The sequence below is a fragment of the Diospyros lotus genome, chromosome 9, assembly GCF_014633365.1.
Source record: "Diospyros lotus cultivar Yz01 chromosome 9, ASM1463336v1, whole genome shotgun sequence".
Classification (NCBI taxonomy): domain Eukaryota; kingdom Viridiplantae; phylum Streptophyta; class Magnoliopsida; order Ericales; family Ebenaceae; genus Diospyros; species Diospyros lotus.
The window spans coordinates 7,839,484-7,856,809 of record NC_068346.1 but is presented as its reverse complement, the minus strand read 5'-3'; the positions used below and the strand labels follow the sequence as shown (position 1 = coordinate 7,856,809).

Genomic DNA, 17,326 nt, shown 5'->3' with positions numbered 1-17,326 from the left:
TTCCTTCACCAGCCGTCGCCGCCTCCAGCTCCGCCTCCCATGGCCGCGCGCGCCGCCGCTACTACTACTGCCTCGTGTCGCCGCCGCTGCTCCGTGTTGCCCATGGCAGTGGCTGGGTGCTCGGCTGCCATGGCTGAGCTCTTGGCCAGCGTCCATGGCCGCCCTACATCTCGCCTCTCTCTCCCTTTCTCGGTCTCTCCTTCTCTCTCAATCTTTCCCTCGCGACCTCTCCCTTCCCCCCTCACTTGGCTGAGCTCTTGGCTCGCCCCTGAGCTCTCTCTCTCTCCCCTCTACTTCTCCATCTCGGCCAGAAGCTTCCATAAGAGACAAAAATATCAAATTTTTTTTATGCTTAGCACACGCGCACCGCCACTCATTTTAATTAATTTAAATTAATTTAGTTTATTCTTTTATTATTATTTCCAAAATTTGAGGATATTACAAGTCATATCTTGATCATTTCATATATTGATCCTAAAAATATTCTAATTTTATCTTAATATAACCTTATCTAATTTATTTTAACAAATGTGACCTTAGATTCTAAATATTATTTAGTAGAATGCATCTTAAGTGTTGCATATGAATCCTACATCGGTCCGCTTGGAGAGGAGTCATAGGCTTATATATTTGTGCTAGCTGGGCAATCATCTTTTGAAGGTGGTTGCCCAAGTTATTACGGTTGGTATCAGAGCTGACTCTTGAGTTCGGCGATAGTGGGGCTGTGCAGTGGGAATACTGCACCTCCAAAGGGGGATGACGTGTGTTAAAATAGTGTGTGAATCCCATATTAGTCTGCTTGGGGAAGTCCTGAACTTATTTATACTGGTTGAGTTGTGATTTGAAAAAAAAAAAAAAAAGACTTGCATCTACCTCGTATATGCATGTAGGTGTAGGTGCAAAATAATTTATATATATATATATTTGTTAATATACTATCATGAGGGCTCCCGCTGTTCAGACTTATGATATTAGTAGGAGATGTAAATCAGAGAACTCAACGGCCAATTTGATCCATAATCCTGCCGCAAACATGTGCTAAACTTTTCTTTCTGGCCAGGGTTCGAACACTGAATTTGAGGGCTCAAAGAGCAACATCCCAGAAGAGTTAAAAAAATAATAATAATAATTTATATTTTATAAGGGTAAAATAATCTTTTAACATTCTTGATGCATAGTAGTAATTTTTTAAAATTGAGAAAATGTGTCATAAATTTCCCGACTGTAACCTAAAAATTATTAATTTTACCGGACATATAAAACTTTCACATCACGTGTCTTTTACTGGACATAACATATAGGGGGGTTTCATTTGATTTCTAAAACGAACAATGTTAGATAAACGTAGCGAAAAAACAACGTAACATTTTTTGTAATATATAAATTTTAAGTAACACGTGAGATATGGCATATTAAATTAATTGTTTGGGCTAAGAATGAAAATTGAAAGCAATTTGCAGGCGTCTGAATTGGACCTGATGGGAGGTTTGGGCTGAGTTTGAAAGATAAATAATCCGCAGGCTGGGTGGCGGCCGCCCCCCTAGGCCCCGGCATCTTCTTCGAAGCATCACTAGGAATCATCATCAGATTAAAGAATGGCTTGTCTTGTGCTCTCCTTTTTAATTAGTCGCTAGTGCCCTTGTTTAAATATATCCATTCATTGGGATAATAAACCCTTTTTTTTTAATAAGAAAAAATAAAATTAAAATAGGAAAATAAGTATGTTTTATTAACGAGAACACCCAATATATTATTAGAATGTGGGATGAGGTGAAAATAAGACCAAATTATGTTGAGTTGAACGCTATGGAGTATGGTCATGAATAAAAACCAAAACTAAAAAGAAAAGGAGCGCATTCTAGAATCTGTAGAAGATACGTTGATAATGGTTAAATAATTGCTTACGTATATTTGATATATTTGAACTCATCGTCATTGGTCAATGCAGCCCATCATTTACAGTAATTTTTTGGGGGTTTTATGTTCCATGTTTTCAATGATACCAATCTGGCCGTCACTGCCTCTCAACTTTGGTCATATTGTTAGGGTTTCCCTGTGTGGCTTTTGGATCTAAGTTGTTAGGTTTAGAAATTGGGTTTTGTTGAGGTAATCTTTGGGTTAGGTGATGATTAAGCCCAAAGTTGGATTTTTGGGCTCAGGAGCACTTATTTTGGGTTTGGGCTAGACTGGGCCTGTGTGATTTTAGTGTCAAAATTGAGTGCGATAGAAATTGAGATTTGCTTTCATACCAAGTATAATAATCCCTTAGCTTTTCTATGGAAGGGGCAATTTTTTCCCTTTTAAGCTACATTAAATTGTACTTTGTTGACATCGAACAATTAGAGAAGGATAACAACTTAAAATTTATTTAGAGGAGAGCCATGAATGAGATAAGCTGGAGAGTATTTACACTTGTAAGTGGATGACCCACCAATTATGTCTAAAGATGGAGTTTTACTTGCTTAGAGTAGATGAAGAAAAGTAACTTGTGTGATCAGATTAGTACATTTAACCAACTGGTGTGCCAGTTGCTTTGTTTCAGATGTATAGTTTTGAGGATGAAGAGAGGACATTGCTCTCATTAGCACTCATACGAACAATTGGTGTAGAGACAATGCTAGTTGGGAAGAACAAGCTGTGATCGGAGGATTAATTTTGCTTGAGAATGAGCCATATTAAGAGTTGGTGCCTGAAGTTGATGAATGACTTAAAGAAGAAGAAGAAGAAGAAGAAGAAGAAGAAGAAGAAGAAGAAGATCAAGATGTACAGAAACTGCAAGAGAAAATGGAAAAGATCATCAAGTGATGACTCTGGTGAAGAATCACAAGGATTGATTTATGTTTGATTCGATACAAATAGATGGAAATTTTGGGCACACATTGGATGTGTGCATCTAAAACATTACAGCGGAGCTGTAATGGTCGCTGCCAGTACGAACAATATTTCACTGAATAAAGGTAGTGCTTTGCATATACAAATCTGTTGGGTGTCCAAAATTGATGCAGAGAACAAGTTAGGGTTGGAGGTGAAAAAGAATGCGAAGAACATCATCCATAGATTATAGGAGTGCCATTTGCAAGAAGGGCCTCGTCTTCCTCACCCAACAACTCTTTCCTCACAATTGAATTAAGCCAACAAAGAATTTATGCCATGGATGAATATATGATAACTGCATTTAAGACAATTCTATTTAGACCATGGCTATATGGGTTCTCAATTGAATACCATTTGGGTGCGGTACCTACCGGAACAACGTAATTTATGGGGCTATTCAACCAACTTAAATAATAGTGTTCATCTCTTAGTTCTCGTTACAAGATTTAAAACAAGATTACGAAATATATTATAGAAGGCCAAGAAGAAAACGATTGTAGAAAAATTGGTGACAATAAGTGATAATTAAGTTGCCCTCCCTTGTCCATTTCCTCGTAAAACATTTTACATTCAAAAACATTTTCACACAATATCTTACATTAAAAAAGAAAAAGAAAAGAAAAACATATCCAACTATGCTGTACATCCTCCCCTCACAATATCCTCGAGGGAAATAAGGTTGGGAAAGTAAGAAACTGCTGTAGACCCTAACTGACTGCCATAAACATTAATTTTGGTGGAATTCTTTTGCTTGGGATCATAAGAAAATAAACCATAACGACATGAGATGAGAATCTCTCCATCTTGCCAGAGTGTCACCGGCCGGAACACGCAATCCGGCAACCTTGACGAACCCGCCGTTTGAACAACGTAGTCTTTAGTCCAAGACCCTGCAATTCCACAACCTTTTAAGGACCACACATCAACATGACCATGATAATAGTTGTCAAAGATGCACAGACGACTTCCCAAAACTCCCAAAGTCAACCAGGATGTGTTACTTCCGATCCCCGGCGGCAGAGGAATTGGTCGGAATTTTTCTTCCCCGATGTCAAAGGAGCATATGAACTCAGAATCATTTCTATCATCAAGCCAGTGAAGAGCTCCATTCAGATTGGCACTGCCCTGCATGTCACAGAAGGGGGCATCTCCGGCGTATCTCCATGCACCGGATCCAAGAGTGCAAACTTCAACCTTTGATAACCGAGTTTCGGGTTTTTTGTTCGTGAACCTTATCACCTTGTAGTCCCCGGTAGCTGGACTAAATCCGAAAGCATAAGCAACCCGAACTCCATTCTTCTCTGTTTTGGGCTTTGGAAGGGCAATGGATTCTCCCAAGATCGGATTGCTTATGTAGACAGAGTCGGGGGGGGATCGATCCAACAGACAGAGTAAGCCATTGCAAGAGCCCACCAAATATAGTCGCTTACTCGGGATATTGTATTTGGAGTTGAAGCTCATCGGCTTGTTGAGCCGATCATTGCAACTGTAGTCTTGTCCGAGCTCAAGCAAGTGGACAGTAGCATTGATGGTAAGAACAACGCCAGTGGTGGGTGATCGGCTTCGATAGCAACGAGCAAAATAAGGGTCCGTTAGTAAGTTGCGCCAAATTTTACAGACCTGCATGCAGTTGAAAATGGTCTTGACTGGAAGTCTTGAAAGAATATCAGTGAGGATCGGGGAGGGGAGATCAAGCATGGAAACACCAGTACTAGCTGTCACCACTCGAGTTCTTGCTTCAATTGTTTTCCATCTCTTCGACTTGACGTCTTCTCCTGCACAAGCCGGCAGAGGATCAGAATTCTGTAAAAAATTTCCTTAAGAAACCAAAGTTCCTTAGGAAAGCTCCCATATAAAAGTTCCCAGGATAAGGTGTCAATATCACGATGCAAGGCCAACCAGTAGAGCATTTAATCAAATTTTAAAAATTCAACAACCTCGAAACCATTCAAACTTGAAGCATTTTTCTTCTTTTGTTTTTGTTCCTTCGTTTGTTTGTTCTCCCTTTTGTTTTTTTGTTTTTTTTTCTCTTGTCCTAATGTGTGTGGGAGTGGATGGAATTGGCGGGCCCGGGTGTTATAGAAGCCCCCAGTAATTGTTAGGAGAGCAACTCATAGAATGATAAAAAATAATAACACAAGCAGAAGGCCCAAGTGATAAAATTGTTAAATCTTTTTAAAAGTAACGGAAAATTAATTCTTGATGGAGACAGAAATATCCTATTTAGTAGGAACTAATTGTATATTCATTAGAAAGTGTATAAATTTACGATCGTATCTAATTTACTCAGAAACCAAACTAAGGGAAAAAATCGGTTTCTTTCATGAGTAGGCAAGCAAAACCTGAATACTTAGGTTATTAAAAAAAAAAAAAAGCAATAACACACGTCATGGGTGGCTTCAGTGAGAACAGAGGGTAGGTTTTAGGTTTAAAACTTCTTGAAGGCATTATATTGGAAATTATACCATAATTTAACTAGGGTGTCAGTTGGGTTGAGGCCCATCCTCTCTGGAAACTAATCGGGTGAAGCGCATAATATCCCAGATTAATAAAAAAAAAAATCAACAAAAATATGTTACTTGGCTGAAAAAGAAAAGCCTTACAATGAACAACCAGAGTACTGTAAATATAACAAAACGACGAACAAACAGATTGAACAAATAAGTACTGTAAAGTGGGCAGAGAACATACTGATGATGGAACTGCAGATGGAAGCAGTACACAAGCGCTTAGATCGGATTCTCGCTAGCCTAGACTGTTCTCCCACCACAGCATCCTTGAGGGAGATAAGTCTTGGAATATAAGCAACTACCTCAGACCCTGGTTCTTGCGAACCATAAAGTTTAATTCTCGTTGAATTCTTTCCTTTGGGATCATAAGAAAACGGGCCACCATAACAAGAAGAGATCAAAATCTCTCCATCTCCCAAAAATGTTTTCAGGCGTAACAATCTCGATGAACCTGAGGTTTCCGCAAAGTGGCCTTTTGTCCAAGATCCTGCAACTCCATAACCGTTCAAGGTGCATATGTCAACAAGACCATGATAGGGATTGTCAAAAATACAAATTATGCAAGTTCCTAAAACTCCCAATGTCGTCTCAGAAAGCGGGGGGATTGGGAGGGATTGTTCTTTTCCAATCCCAAAGGAACATACGAGTTCAGAATTTCCACAACCATCATCAACCCAATTAAGAGCTCCACTGAAATTACCAATAACCGTTTCCCCTAAAATCAGGAATTTGGAATCACCCAGATGTCTCCATGTATCAGAGCCAAAGATGCAAGCCTCAACCTCTGATTTCCTAACTCTTTCATTTACAACTCTTATGACCTTGGATTTACCAGTGGCTGGACAAAACCCAATCCAGTAACCCACTCGTTGAACATCTTTATCCCCACTGGGCTCCTCAAGGGCTGTGGAATCTCCCAAACTGGGATTGCATATGCAAATGGAATCTAAAGAAGAGCCATCCAGCAAACAAAGCAAGCAATTGCAAGAACCCAATAGTTCTAATCGATCAGTTGGGATGTTGAATCCAGAGCGGAGCGTTGCCGGCCTGTTTTGCAAACAAAAAGAAACCATTAAGGCAAATTACCGAAGAGGTCATGGGTGTTCGGAGAGAATCAAGAACGATTCAACAAAGTTTTGAACACACACCTGCGGTGGAATCTCGATAAAATCGCGATGACGGTAGAAGATGGAAGGTCCTGCGCAGCAAAATCACGAGTGAATTGGGGTTCCATGATCGCAAATATGGAAGGAGACTGAGGCTGAATAGGATGAGTGGTCCAACAATAAATGCGTTGCAAAATTGAAAATTTCGATACTTTCGGCAATGGATGGGCCGCTCCTTCTTCCCAGTGTTTGAAGCGAAGATTAGAGCTTCATCTGCTTTGGCTTTTTCTCCCCTCTGCCGTTGCCCGTGCCAAGAAGTTACGCCCTGCCTTGGGGTTGTGGTTGGTTTGCTTCAACATACTTGAATTTATAATCGAAAGTAAGGTTAAAGATTGCGGAAATTCATATTAAAATATAGTTGAGATGATTATTTTAAAACTTATAAACTTCTAGACAACATTTATTCGCGGTGTCACACTCTCTTGCCAACGCCTATTTCAACCTAGCTAGAGACACCCTCCTCCTACAAGGCGGGTGGTGAGTGAATAATTTAGAGCATTCTTCAATTTCATAATAGTCTACTAGAAGGTTGTCTCGATATTCCATAACACTGCCCTTTAATGGTTAGGTTAAAAGATTGTTAAAATATAAAAGACGAAAATGAGAGAGAGAGAGAGAGAGAGAGAGAGAGAGTTGGTGATGAAAAATAGTATTTCTTATAAAATTTGAAATATTCAACACTTTTAATTTATTATTCGTGTTTGGTCTTATTTTTTCATTAATTAATGTCATACATATACCTTATTAATTAAGATTTATAATTATTTTACGTAAAGTATTACCCATATTTAGATAAGAAAATGTTGAGTAGTTATCACCAAGATTATAGTCTAAATCTTTAATGATGGATGGTATAAGATTTAAAGAATGATAGTAAAAAGAGTATATGATTTATTAATCTTATGAATAATATAAAATGCTCAGAATATAAAAAAATTTATCGATCAAAATAATTTGAATATACGAAGAAGTTTAAAAGAGATTGATAGGAACAAATATATGAAATGAAAAAGAATGATAGCAAAAAGAGTATATGATTTATTAATCTTATGAATTATAGCCTAAAATATACATTTTATGTATTTTATTTCGTATAATAATAAGATTAAGGCATTATAATTGAACTAATTAACTTAATTTATTTTTAAAAAATCATAATATGATTTCCATAAAAATTAATTATTGATACTCTAAACGATGAAAATTTTATGTTCCCGCGTTAGACAATATAAAATTATGTAGACAATAGAATATTTGCCTGGCATAAATAAATTAAAAAAAAAGAGTGTGACATATATAACTCCACTCCCTAAAAACTCACTTATTGTTAGCTGATTCAAGCAAGCTTCAAATGAATAAAGAATCATAACCACAATCGCAGGTGCCTGCTGATGATGTATGTGGCTCAATTTTTCGGCTTCTGATTAATTAATTATTTAAAAAGAAGAAAGTTTTTGAAGAGTATGATTTAAGCCATTGACGTTAATTAGGTGCCTGCATGTATATATATCTATTAATTAATAAAAGCAGTTAGAAATAATCCAACTTAGCTGGCACCGACCAGCCTTCTCTCCGAGAGCCATCCATTTAAATTCAAATTCAAATTCACATAGAATACGTATGCAATAAATAATTAAAAACTTTGTTTCTTTTTCTAAGTAATAAATAAAAATATAAATATTGCCCTTCAAAATACCAATAATAATAATAATAAGCGAAAGGATAATGAAGTTTTGGTTTATTATATTGAGTTCTATTTGGAATTTGCTTCTCATTCTTTAGTATTATATATATGGTGGCAGGCAGGTGTATTCTAGTGGGGTCGTTCTATTTTATAATAATTTATTTATATTGCTAATGCTCCAAAGATTAAGAAAAATAAAGATAGCTAAGTACGTTCTAATAATTATAAATCCAGGCCGCCACTCAATCTAGAATGCATGGGGGAGGCTAAAGGGTTATTGAAATGGTTAGGTTGCTTTCTCTTTATTTTTTAATTATTATTAATTTTAAGTTTTAAATTTATTTTTATTTTTATTTTTATTTTTTAAAAAATTTAAAATACGTTTTTTTTATCATTTTAAGAATTATTTCTTAAAATAAAAAATTAAAAAAGAAATTCTTTTGAAATTTAAAAATAATATTTTATTAAATAAATTTAATTATTTAAAAATTAAAACTATTTAAATTTAAATAAAAAATTTGACTTGAAAAAAATAGCAAGTGGAATTATAATGTGATTATAAATAAGAAGTATTAAAATAAAAATTAAAGACGTGAGTTGATATTACATAATGTGATTATAAATGATAAGATTGCATCAAATAATTCAATAACAAGCGGAATCCGATTATAAGTTTTAATACAAATACTAGAAATAAATATAATTTAAAATTAAAGTAATAAAATAAAATTACAGACTCATGTACAAAACCTTTGATACTAGAGGTGTTCAAAAAAATCAACGCACCGCGAAAATCGCCCGCACAGAATTGGACCACACCAGACCGTGCGATTTTTGTAGAGGGCGGTCCAACATGGTTTGAGAAACCCCCAAATAATTAGAAATATAAAAAATAAAATGTAAAATATAAAAGGGGGTAGGGGTAACCCTAAATGATTTCAGCATTTCTCTCATCTCTGCCTCTTCGTATCTCAAAGCTTCACACGCACCTATCCTCACCGACTATTGCACCAGTCTTGCACCCACCCATCGTCCGTCGGCTGCCATACCAGACCACCTGACCCATCCCCCATCGGTCGCCACACCAGACCACGAGGCATGAGCAATGAATACTTGCGACGACCCCCACTGCTGGCCGCACTAGTCCACGCACGAGTGAGCGACGACCCCAGCTGCTGGCCGCACCAGTCCACGCACGAGTGATGAAAACTTGCGACGACCCCCGCTGCGACAACCCATCCCTCGTCGTCGGTCGCACCAGTCCATGGATGACTCAAATCGGTTTTCCCCCTCATCCTAGATCAACAGATCTAACGATACCAACTTCATTTCTGACAAGGTATCTCTTTCATTTGCACTTCCAGAATGTTTTGTTTTTAAGATGGTTTGGTGCGGAAGCTTGAGATCTTTGACGGACATTGTCTGATCAAGATATTTGGATTTGGATTTGGATTTATTTGTATGTCAATTGGGATTGTTGGGATTTATTTGTAAATCGTGAAAACGCAGTGCGGTTTGGTGCGATTTTTTCATGCCAAATCAAACCGGTCAATTTGACTACATGTGAAAACTGTATGCGTGGTTTGGTGCAATAAATTGGCCAAAAATCGGCCAAACCAAACCGTGCACACCCCTATTTGATACTCATTCCACATTTGTATAGCAATTTGATCTCTAATTTGTCTCATTTAACCTGTTTGACTAGCATCAAAATATATAGCTTCTGGATCTTGACTTGAATCTCTTATATCATCAAATACCACTAATTTGTCTCATTTGACCTGTTTGACTAGCATAAAAATATAAAGTTTCTGGATCTTGACTTGAATCTCTTATATCATCAAATACCATATTATTTGATAAATATTGAGTGAATAATCTATCTAAAAAATCTTCCTAACAAATAATATTATATATTATGCAACATGCAGATTCATGACAGCAATGTAATTTCTGATAAACCTTTATTAGAAATTTTCTTTTTCAAAATTAAATTTAGACCACAGAAACTTTTTAAGTGCAATTTATCTTAAACAGAAGCTGGTCAATCAAACTTTCTGGATGGTTCATAAACCGTGCCAAATGCGAAGAACAGTATTATCGCCGTAAATTAATCATAGTCCACTGAGGTCTGGTAAGTGGAGATCATGATAAAATATATATTCTTCATGCAGATTGGCGATCATCATAAACGAACGCCTTTTCCGTGTCTTGGGTTTGAATTTTATTTAAATCGGTTTTTAAAATTAACAAATCATAGTTGACTATTAATGTTGCAAAATCGTGTTTTGGTTTATTAGTTTAAGTATATTAGGTTGTGTTTACGTTTTTAGTTTTTAGTTTTTAATTTTTAATTTTTAATTTTTAATTAATTTTTTATTTTTTATTTTGATAATCTATTTTCAGAAAATTGAAAACATGCTCTTTTTGTCATTTTAAAAAATTATTTTTTAAAATAAAAAATTAAAAAATGCATTACTTTAGAATTTTGAAAAAAATTATGTTATGATATTTTATTTACTTAATGAATTTGATTATTAAATGATAAAATTAACTCTTTTTAATAAAATTTTATTATTAAAATAAAATAATAAATTACTAACATCTAGTGATAATTTATATTAAATATTATTACACATAATATGTGTAATATATTTAATAATATACTATATATTATCCTATATTTTTAATTATAATATAGATATACTATATTTTTTAAATTATAAGTAAATATATAATTTTATTTTTAAAATTTAAGAATAATTTTTTCTTTTTTTTTCTTTTTCTTTTTTAGAGACAAAACATGAAAAATGAATTGTGTTTTCTATGTTTTGGAGTTAGAGATTGTTTTGATTGAAAACAACTAAAACAATATTTGTTGTTTTAGATTTTATTTATAATTTTTTTTTATTTTCAAAAATATATTTTTGAAAATGACAAAATAAACACATTTTCATTATTTTAAAAATTAAAAACTAAAAATGGCCTGAAAACAACAAAAAAAAACATAGCTTTATTTTTTTTCTTGTTCATCCTTACAAATCCTAAACCCTAAAAATTAGGGTTAAATCCGGATTAAGGACATATTTTTTTTAATTTTTTATTAATTAATAAAAATATTTAGGAGTTAAAGATAAAATATAATGAATATATCTTGTCTCAAAACAAATAAATTTATTAAACCTTATAAGAGTCATAAAGACATTAATTAACATTAGTCATTTCTATTTAGGATAATATTAATTATTATTCTTAGTATAATGGTTAGTGAATATATTTTATTTTCAAACAAGCAAAAATATATTTATTATATCTTATTTAATCTTAAAATAATTTTATTAGTTAATAGAACTAAGGGCAAATGTAGGGAAAGTCTTGGGGCTGGGCTATATTAATATTTAGTTACGATTTTGTCTAGAATTTTACATATATATATATATAATATTACTGTTTACTTGAGACTTAAAATAATTTTATTAGTTAATAGAACTAAGGGCAAATGTAGGGAAAGTCTTGGGGCTGGGCTATATTAATATTTAGTTACGATTTTGTCTAGAATTTTACATATATATATATATATAATATTACTGTTTACTTGAGACTGGCACGGACTGCAACTCGTGCCAACGCCCCCTACATCTGCTCAGCCCATGCCAAGCTCCTCTATATCTGCCCCTGAATAGCATGTTACAAAATGAATACCATACATTTATAATCAATCAATACAAATATTTTTATTTTAAAAAAAATAAATTCACTTTATTTAAAAACATAATGCATATATCACATCTTAACTATTTCCTTTTATGTACACTTTCATGTCAAAAATTTACTCTATCGAGTCTAATAAATTCATATGGACGCAAAACAAGAATTAGTTGGCTTCCCGATGGATAAATTTGATTACATAGATGGCATCAATTAACTTGGGCAATGCTACATCCACATACATATTTACACACAAATAATAAAATAATAAAAATACGCCTCGATCAAATCACTTTCACCACTTCCACTACACCTCCAATCCTAAGAAAACCACTGCCACATTGTCGTCGTCACCCCCACACCCCCACTAGCACCCCAGCTCGCACCATCATTGCCCTCACTTACACCCCAGCTCACATCGCTAGCCATAATTGTTAGTCGTACCTATCACCGTTGACATTTTCGAGCGCTTCTCGACCGTAGATCAAAGAACTTCATCTCGACCATGGATGAAGCTCGAGATCGGACTTCATTGGGGGAGTGTCTCCATGGGGATGGAGTTTGATTGAACTTCATCTATAGATGAAGCCCGATTACTTAAGTCTGATTGAACTTCATCGAAGTAAGTCTCCATCGTCTTTGTTTTGGACGCCATTGACGAATCCCTATTCTTTGTTTTCAAAGATGGTGTTGCCTAAGAACAACTTGTTCTCAAACCTAGAAATGCATTTGTCCATATCAAGCAACAAAACTCAAAAAAAAAAAAAAAAATCTATAACTAGATATACAGAGAAAACTCATAAATGCACGATGAAGTTGAGTTGAAGCTGATAAAAAAATAAAGAATTTAATAGTTCATAGATAAAACAGCGATGGGCATATTATATTTTGTGCATTTTTGAATCGTGAAGATAAAATATTGAAATTATAATTTAACAGTGAGGGGTAAAAAATGTTTAGAAAATATTTTAATCACTCGTTATTTTCTTACAGCAATTGTCAGTGATGGAAGGGGCAACGACAATCAGCGCAAGGATACTATTGTCGGCAATTGCTTGATATGCCCATGGGGAGGAAAAATAGAGGAGAGATGACTGTGGGAAGGGAATGAGGAACAATTGTAAGTGAAAATATTTTATTATTCATTTTTCAATTAACTTTGTTATCAACATTAACAAAAGTAGTAGTTGGCCTCACAGTCACATGTTTTGGTCCATTAATTAACTGATGTTCAAAACGGGTGCAGTGCAGACGTCAAATTAGACAAAATTAGAAAAAGTTTCTAGCAAGACAAATAGACACTAATCGACACAAAAAATTAATAGACAAATCTTAAATACGATACCAAATTTAACATTTTAATTAAATGGTGATTGGATGTAGTGCAAGCTAATTTTAATTACAACCTATAACAACGAGGTATTTAGGGGAACTAAGCAATTAACAATTGGCTTGAAGTCAAGGGCCGAAGCATAAAAAGGGAGGGTGAATGGGCGATGCTCTTATGTGCCGTTTGATACGGTAGAAATTTTAAGATTTTTTAAGAATATTAGGTTGGGAATCTGTATTCTCAATTTTGATATAATTTTTTTATAAAAAGAATTCTAGAAAATAGGATTCCCGGGAATGATTTTTAAACAACTTTCCCATAAAAAGATTTCCATAGGGGGTTGGAAATCTAAATTTTCCATGAACTTAGAAATGTTTTTAACAAATAAAAAGACTAAAGCACCCATTATCCTTTTATAACTCCATACAAACATATTATATATATTATATATATGTGTATATATATTTATATATTATATATTAAATATAAAAATATATTATAATATATTTATATTATTTATTATAAAATATTATATATATTAAAGTAGATATTGATACAAACATATATATTATGTATATATATTATATATATACACATGCATATATATATATATATACATAATGTGTAAAAAAATGACATTTTTTAGACTTTATAAAGATATTGTGGATCCCAATATTTTATATAGTAGAAAAAATTTATCATTTTTATATAAAAAATTAAATAAAGGTAATTTAAAAAAAAAATATGAATTGCCAAGAATGTTATATTTAAACCAAATATAAGAATATAACATTCTCATAAAAAATACTGAATATTCCTGAAAATATTTAAATCTAATCAAACATAGAATTGCATAAATTTTGAAAATTAAAGATTTTCAAGAGCATTCCCAAGAATAATGAATTTCAAGAATTTAAAAACTTCTAAATGTTTCCTTAGAATAGGTAGGGGACTGTTTGGGTAGACCACATTAATTAAGACCTCCACGAGTAGAAAAGTATGTACTACCTAAGTTTCCACAAAAACTATATATATATATATATATATATAAAAAGGAAAGGAAGTCAATCCACTAGTTGTCTCCAAATTCAATTCGTGACAGCTTGAGGTTGTTGCTCTTTAAATTTTGTGTTCTTATATAGTTTTATTTCTTTTGTTTTCATTGAAAAATACACAAAACGCAACACACTATTTTATCATTAAGGTGTGTTTATTTTTATTTTATTTCCCAATCATCCCTAATGCGGGTAGCTAGATTCCTTTTTAACAAATCATCAAAGACACTAGCGGGTAGTGACTCCAATTGCCAATGAAAGACTTAGTGCCAAACGGGCTCTTAGTCTCGTCCTACTTGCTTGATTTAATCTATTTCCCAATGCCAAATCCCTAGAATCTAGATGCTAATCCTCATCATTTCAAGACCATTATTAGTGTTTGAAAAACAGATAAGAAGTTTGGGTATGTTAGGACAATTATTCTTTTACTTTAACTAGTTTTGACTTAAATTTGAAAGTACAAGATATTTTTTTTTTACCCATTTAAAAGTAAGAGAATTAATTTAATCACAATTAAATACAAGTCTAATTTGACACTTTTTTTTTTTTTTTTCTAATTTGTAGGGATGTTAATTGGTCAGGTTTAATGAACTTTCATATGAATTTAGACTCAAACTCACCTAATCACAAAATGTGACTAACCAACCTAACTCAATTAACGACGTTTATGACTTGGGATGCCTAACCCCTTGTAATTTTGTTTTTGACCAACAACTCCCTTTGACATCATTTATCGATCAGAAGAATTAGATTTACATGGCAGAAAAAGAAAATAACCCCAATGTCTCAATTAATTTTAAATAATTATACATAATTATATTTTTTTTAAATAATTAAAATAGAAATCTAAATTTGCCCTTAAGTGGAAGAAAGATGAACTAATTAATGATTTGCGAGAAAAGAAAAAATAGAGAAACGAGTGAAGAAATATATATAGTTGTATAAAAATTATATTATTTTATTTTATTTCATAAAAAAATTCTTAGAACTCATTTAGTCAAAATTTTCCAATTTTAAAAAATAAAAATAAAAAATAACATTATTTGATTTAAGAGGTTTAATAGATTTTAGCTAAAATTTTATAAATTAAAACTTGTGGCACGCCATCTCTAATTAAGATCTACCAAATCTAGCCCGCATGGGCAGCCCAGTTAGTCAAGAAGGGGACACAAAGTGCCTCTCGTGGTGAATCTTAGACCAAGATCGAGGATCGAGTCTCGTCAGTAGCAGTGTGGGAGTTATCCTCCAAAGGGGAAGGCTCCTTGTGCGCAGTGAGACCGGGTCTAGTCACTGCGTCCGGCTGGATCACCATGATTAATCCCTTCATATTCTATCAGGTCGGGATGTAAGGGTGTCCGGAGTGAGCGATTTCACCTTTTAGACCAAGATCTACCAAATCTATTTTAATAAAAAAAAGGAAGATCATCAACTATCACATCAAATATATGAATTGGTTCATTGATTGACTCCAAGGCGCACACGCACCTCTAGACTACATAATGACATTAAGCAAAATTGAATCGAATACAAAAGTGATAAGATATCCTGCCATAAGTCCAAAATAAAGAGCTGACCATATGATAAAAATCTCATCTCGTGCATGAAGTACGTAACACACTTTATTACGAGTTTTAGAAAAATTATTTCGATTCAATTCACGATTCGAACCTAACCGTCATCAACTCTACCATCCACGACCCAGAACCAAGCCATGCTATTATGCTATGTGAAGTGGTACTTTTTTTTTTTTTTTTTCTTTCAATTATTTTCTTCTTCTCCCCGTTTGATCTTAAATAAAAGAAAAGAAAAATCGAAACCTACCTAACCTTATCTTTATTCCCACCCACGTGGAATTGCCTACTAGTTTAGCGTTTGCGTCAACTCTGTCCAAGGAGTCAGTGTCCAATTCTAATGATATTTTGTCTCAATGCTTAATTATATATAGAGATGTCAATTTTCATTTACCTCTCATATTTTATATTATATATATATAATATAAAATATAAAAAAAAAGAAAAAGTAAAACCTACTACACCTTATTTTCATACCCACCCCGATGGGAACGCCTAGCTAGTCTACTAGTTCAGCGTTTGCATTAACTATATATTTCTAAGAAGTCGATTTCTAACTCTAAATGATATTTTGTCTCCTCAATTTTCATTTACTCATCTAATAATATTTGTATATTTTAATTATTTGATTAAACAAGGTACGTACGTATAATTAAGTTCAAAATTTTGTTTATTATTTAGTGAATTATTATTATTATTATTATTATTATTATTATTATTTCATTATTATTTTAAAGACATGTACGTACATTGTGAACATAATAATAAATTAATACTAAGACTGAAAAAGTCTTAAGAAGGGATGCCAAGTCTTAGTTGCATTGATTGTATTGAACTCTTCGTTGAGACTTGAGGTGTGGGGAGAGAAAAAGTCTGGCGAGGATCGCCATCGAGGGAGAAAAAGCTTCACCTAATATACACGCCACTGATCATTGATGGATCAGGAGCAGCAAATTAAGGTAAAGGCCAGCTTGGTGCCATGCATGCACCTAGAGGCATTAATTTCTGGCGTTGTTGCCAGCCACGATTGTAGTTGTTCCAAGAGCGGGAGGGAGGAAGAAACAGCAAAGCTGACGAAGACATTTGCAACCTTAAAATCTGAAAAGTCTAGAGAAATGGTCGATCGGCCAGCCAAAGATTGATTGATTGATTTTGGGTCTGCGTCACTTGATTTTGACATATGTGACTTTGACTTATTCTTTTTTGGGTTGCTTACGACAATTGAGATTGAGATGGAGATGGAGATGGGAGAGTAATTAAGTCAAAGAAATTTGTATTTTAGAGCTAAATTAATAGATAACTAAAATTCAATCTCAATATGTATAGGATATCTAATTTCGACAAAAATTGTTATCAATAAGCGTCTCCTCATTTAGTTGTTGATTGTTGATTGAGCACATAATTAATAGCGCTATGAGATGATATAAT

The 17,326-nt window shown here is 33.6% G+C and overlaps 1 protein-coding gene across 1 annotated transcript; it reads right to left on the bottom strand.

The window, feature by feature from the left end:
- Positions 1–3,396: 3,396 nt before the first annotated feature.
- Positions 3,397–7,035, bottom strand: LOC127810426 (F-box protein At3g07870-like). Its single transcript, XM_052349918.1, has 3 exons — positions 6,533–7,035; positions 5,566–6,431; positions 3,397–4,649 (listed from the first exon to the last, which is right to left on the bottom strand). The coding sequence occupies exons 1-3, from the start codon at positions 6,616–6,618 to the stop codon at positions 3,508–3,510; spliced, it is 2,094 nt and encodes a 697-aa protein (XP_052205878.1). The 5' UTR covers positions 6,619–7,035; the 3' UTR covers positions 3,397–3,507.
- Positions 7,036–17,326: the final 10,291 nt, after the last annotated feature.

What these genes read in the sequence shown, in the direction of transcription:
- LOC127810426 (XM_052349918.1), bottom strand. Translation starts at nt 6,618, where the DNA reads ATGGAACCCCAATTCACTCGTGATTTTGCTGCGCAGGACCTTCCATCT. An exon ending in TTATCGAGATTCCACCGCAG is followed by an intron (nt 6,432 to 6,532) that starts GTGTGTGTTCAA and finishes TTTGCAAAACAG; the next exon opens with GCCGGCAACGCTCCGCTCTG. An exon ending in CATCTGCAGTTCCATCATCA is followed by an intron (nt 4,650 to 5,565) that starts GTATGTTCTCTG and finishes CGGCTTGTGCAG; the next exon opens with GAGAAGACGTCAAGTCGAAG.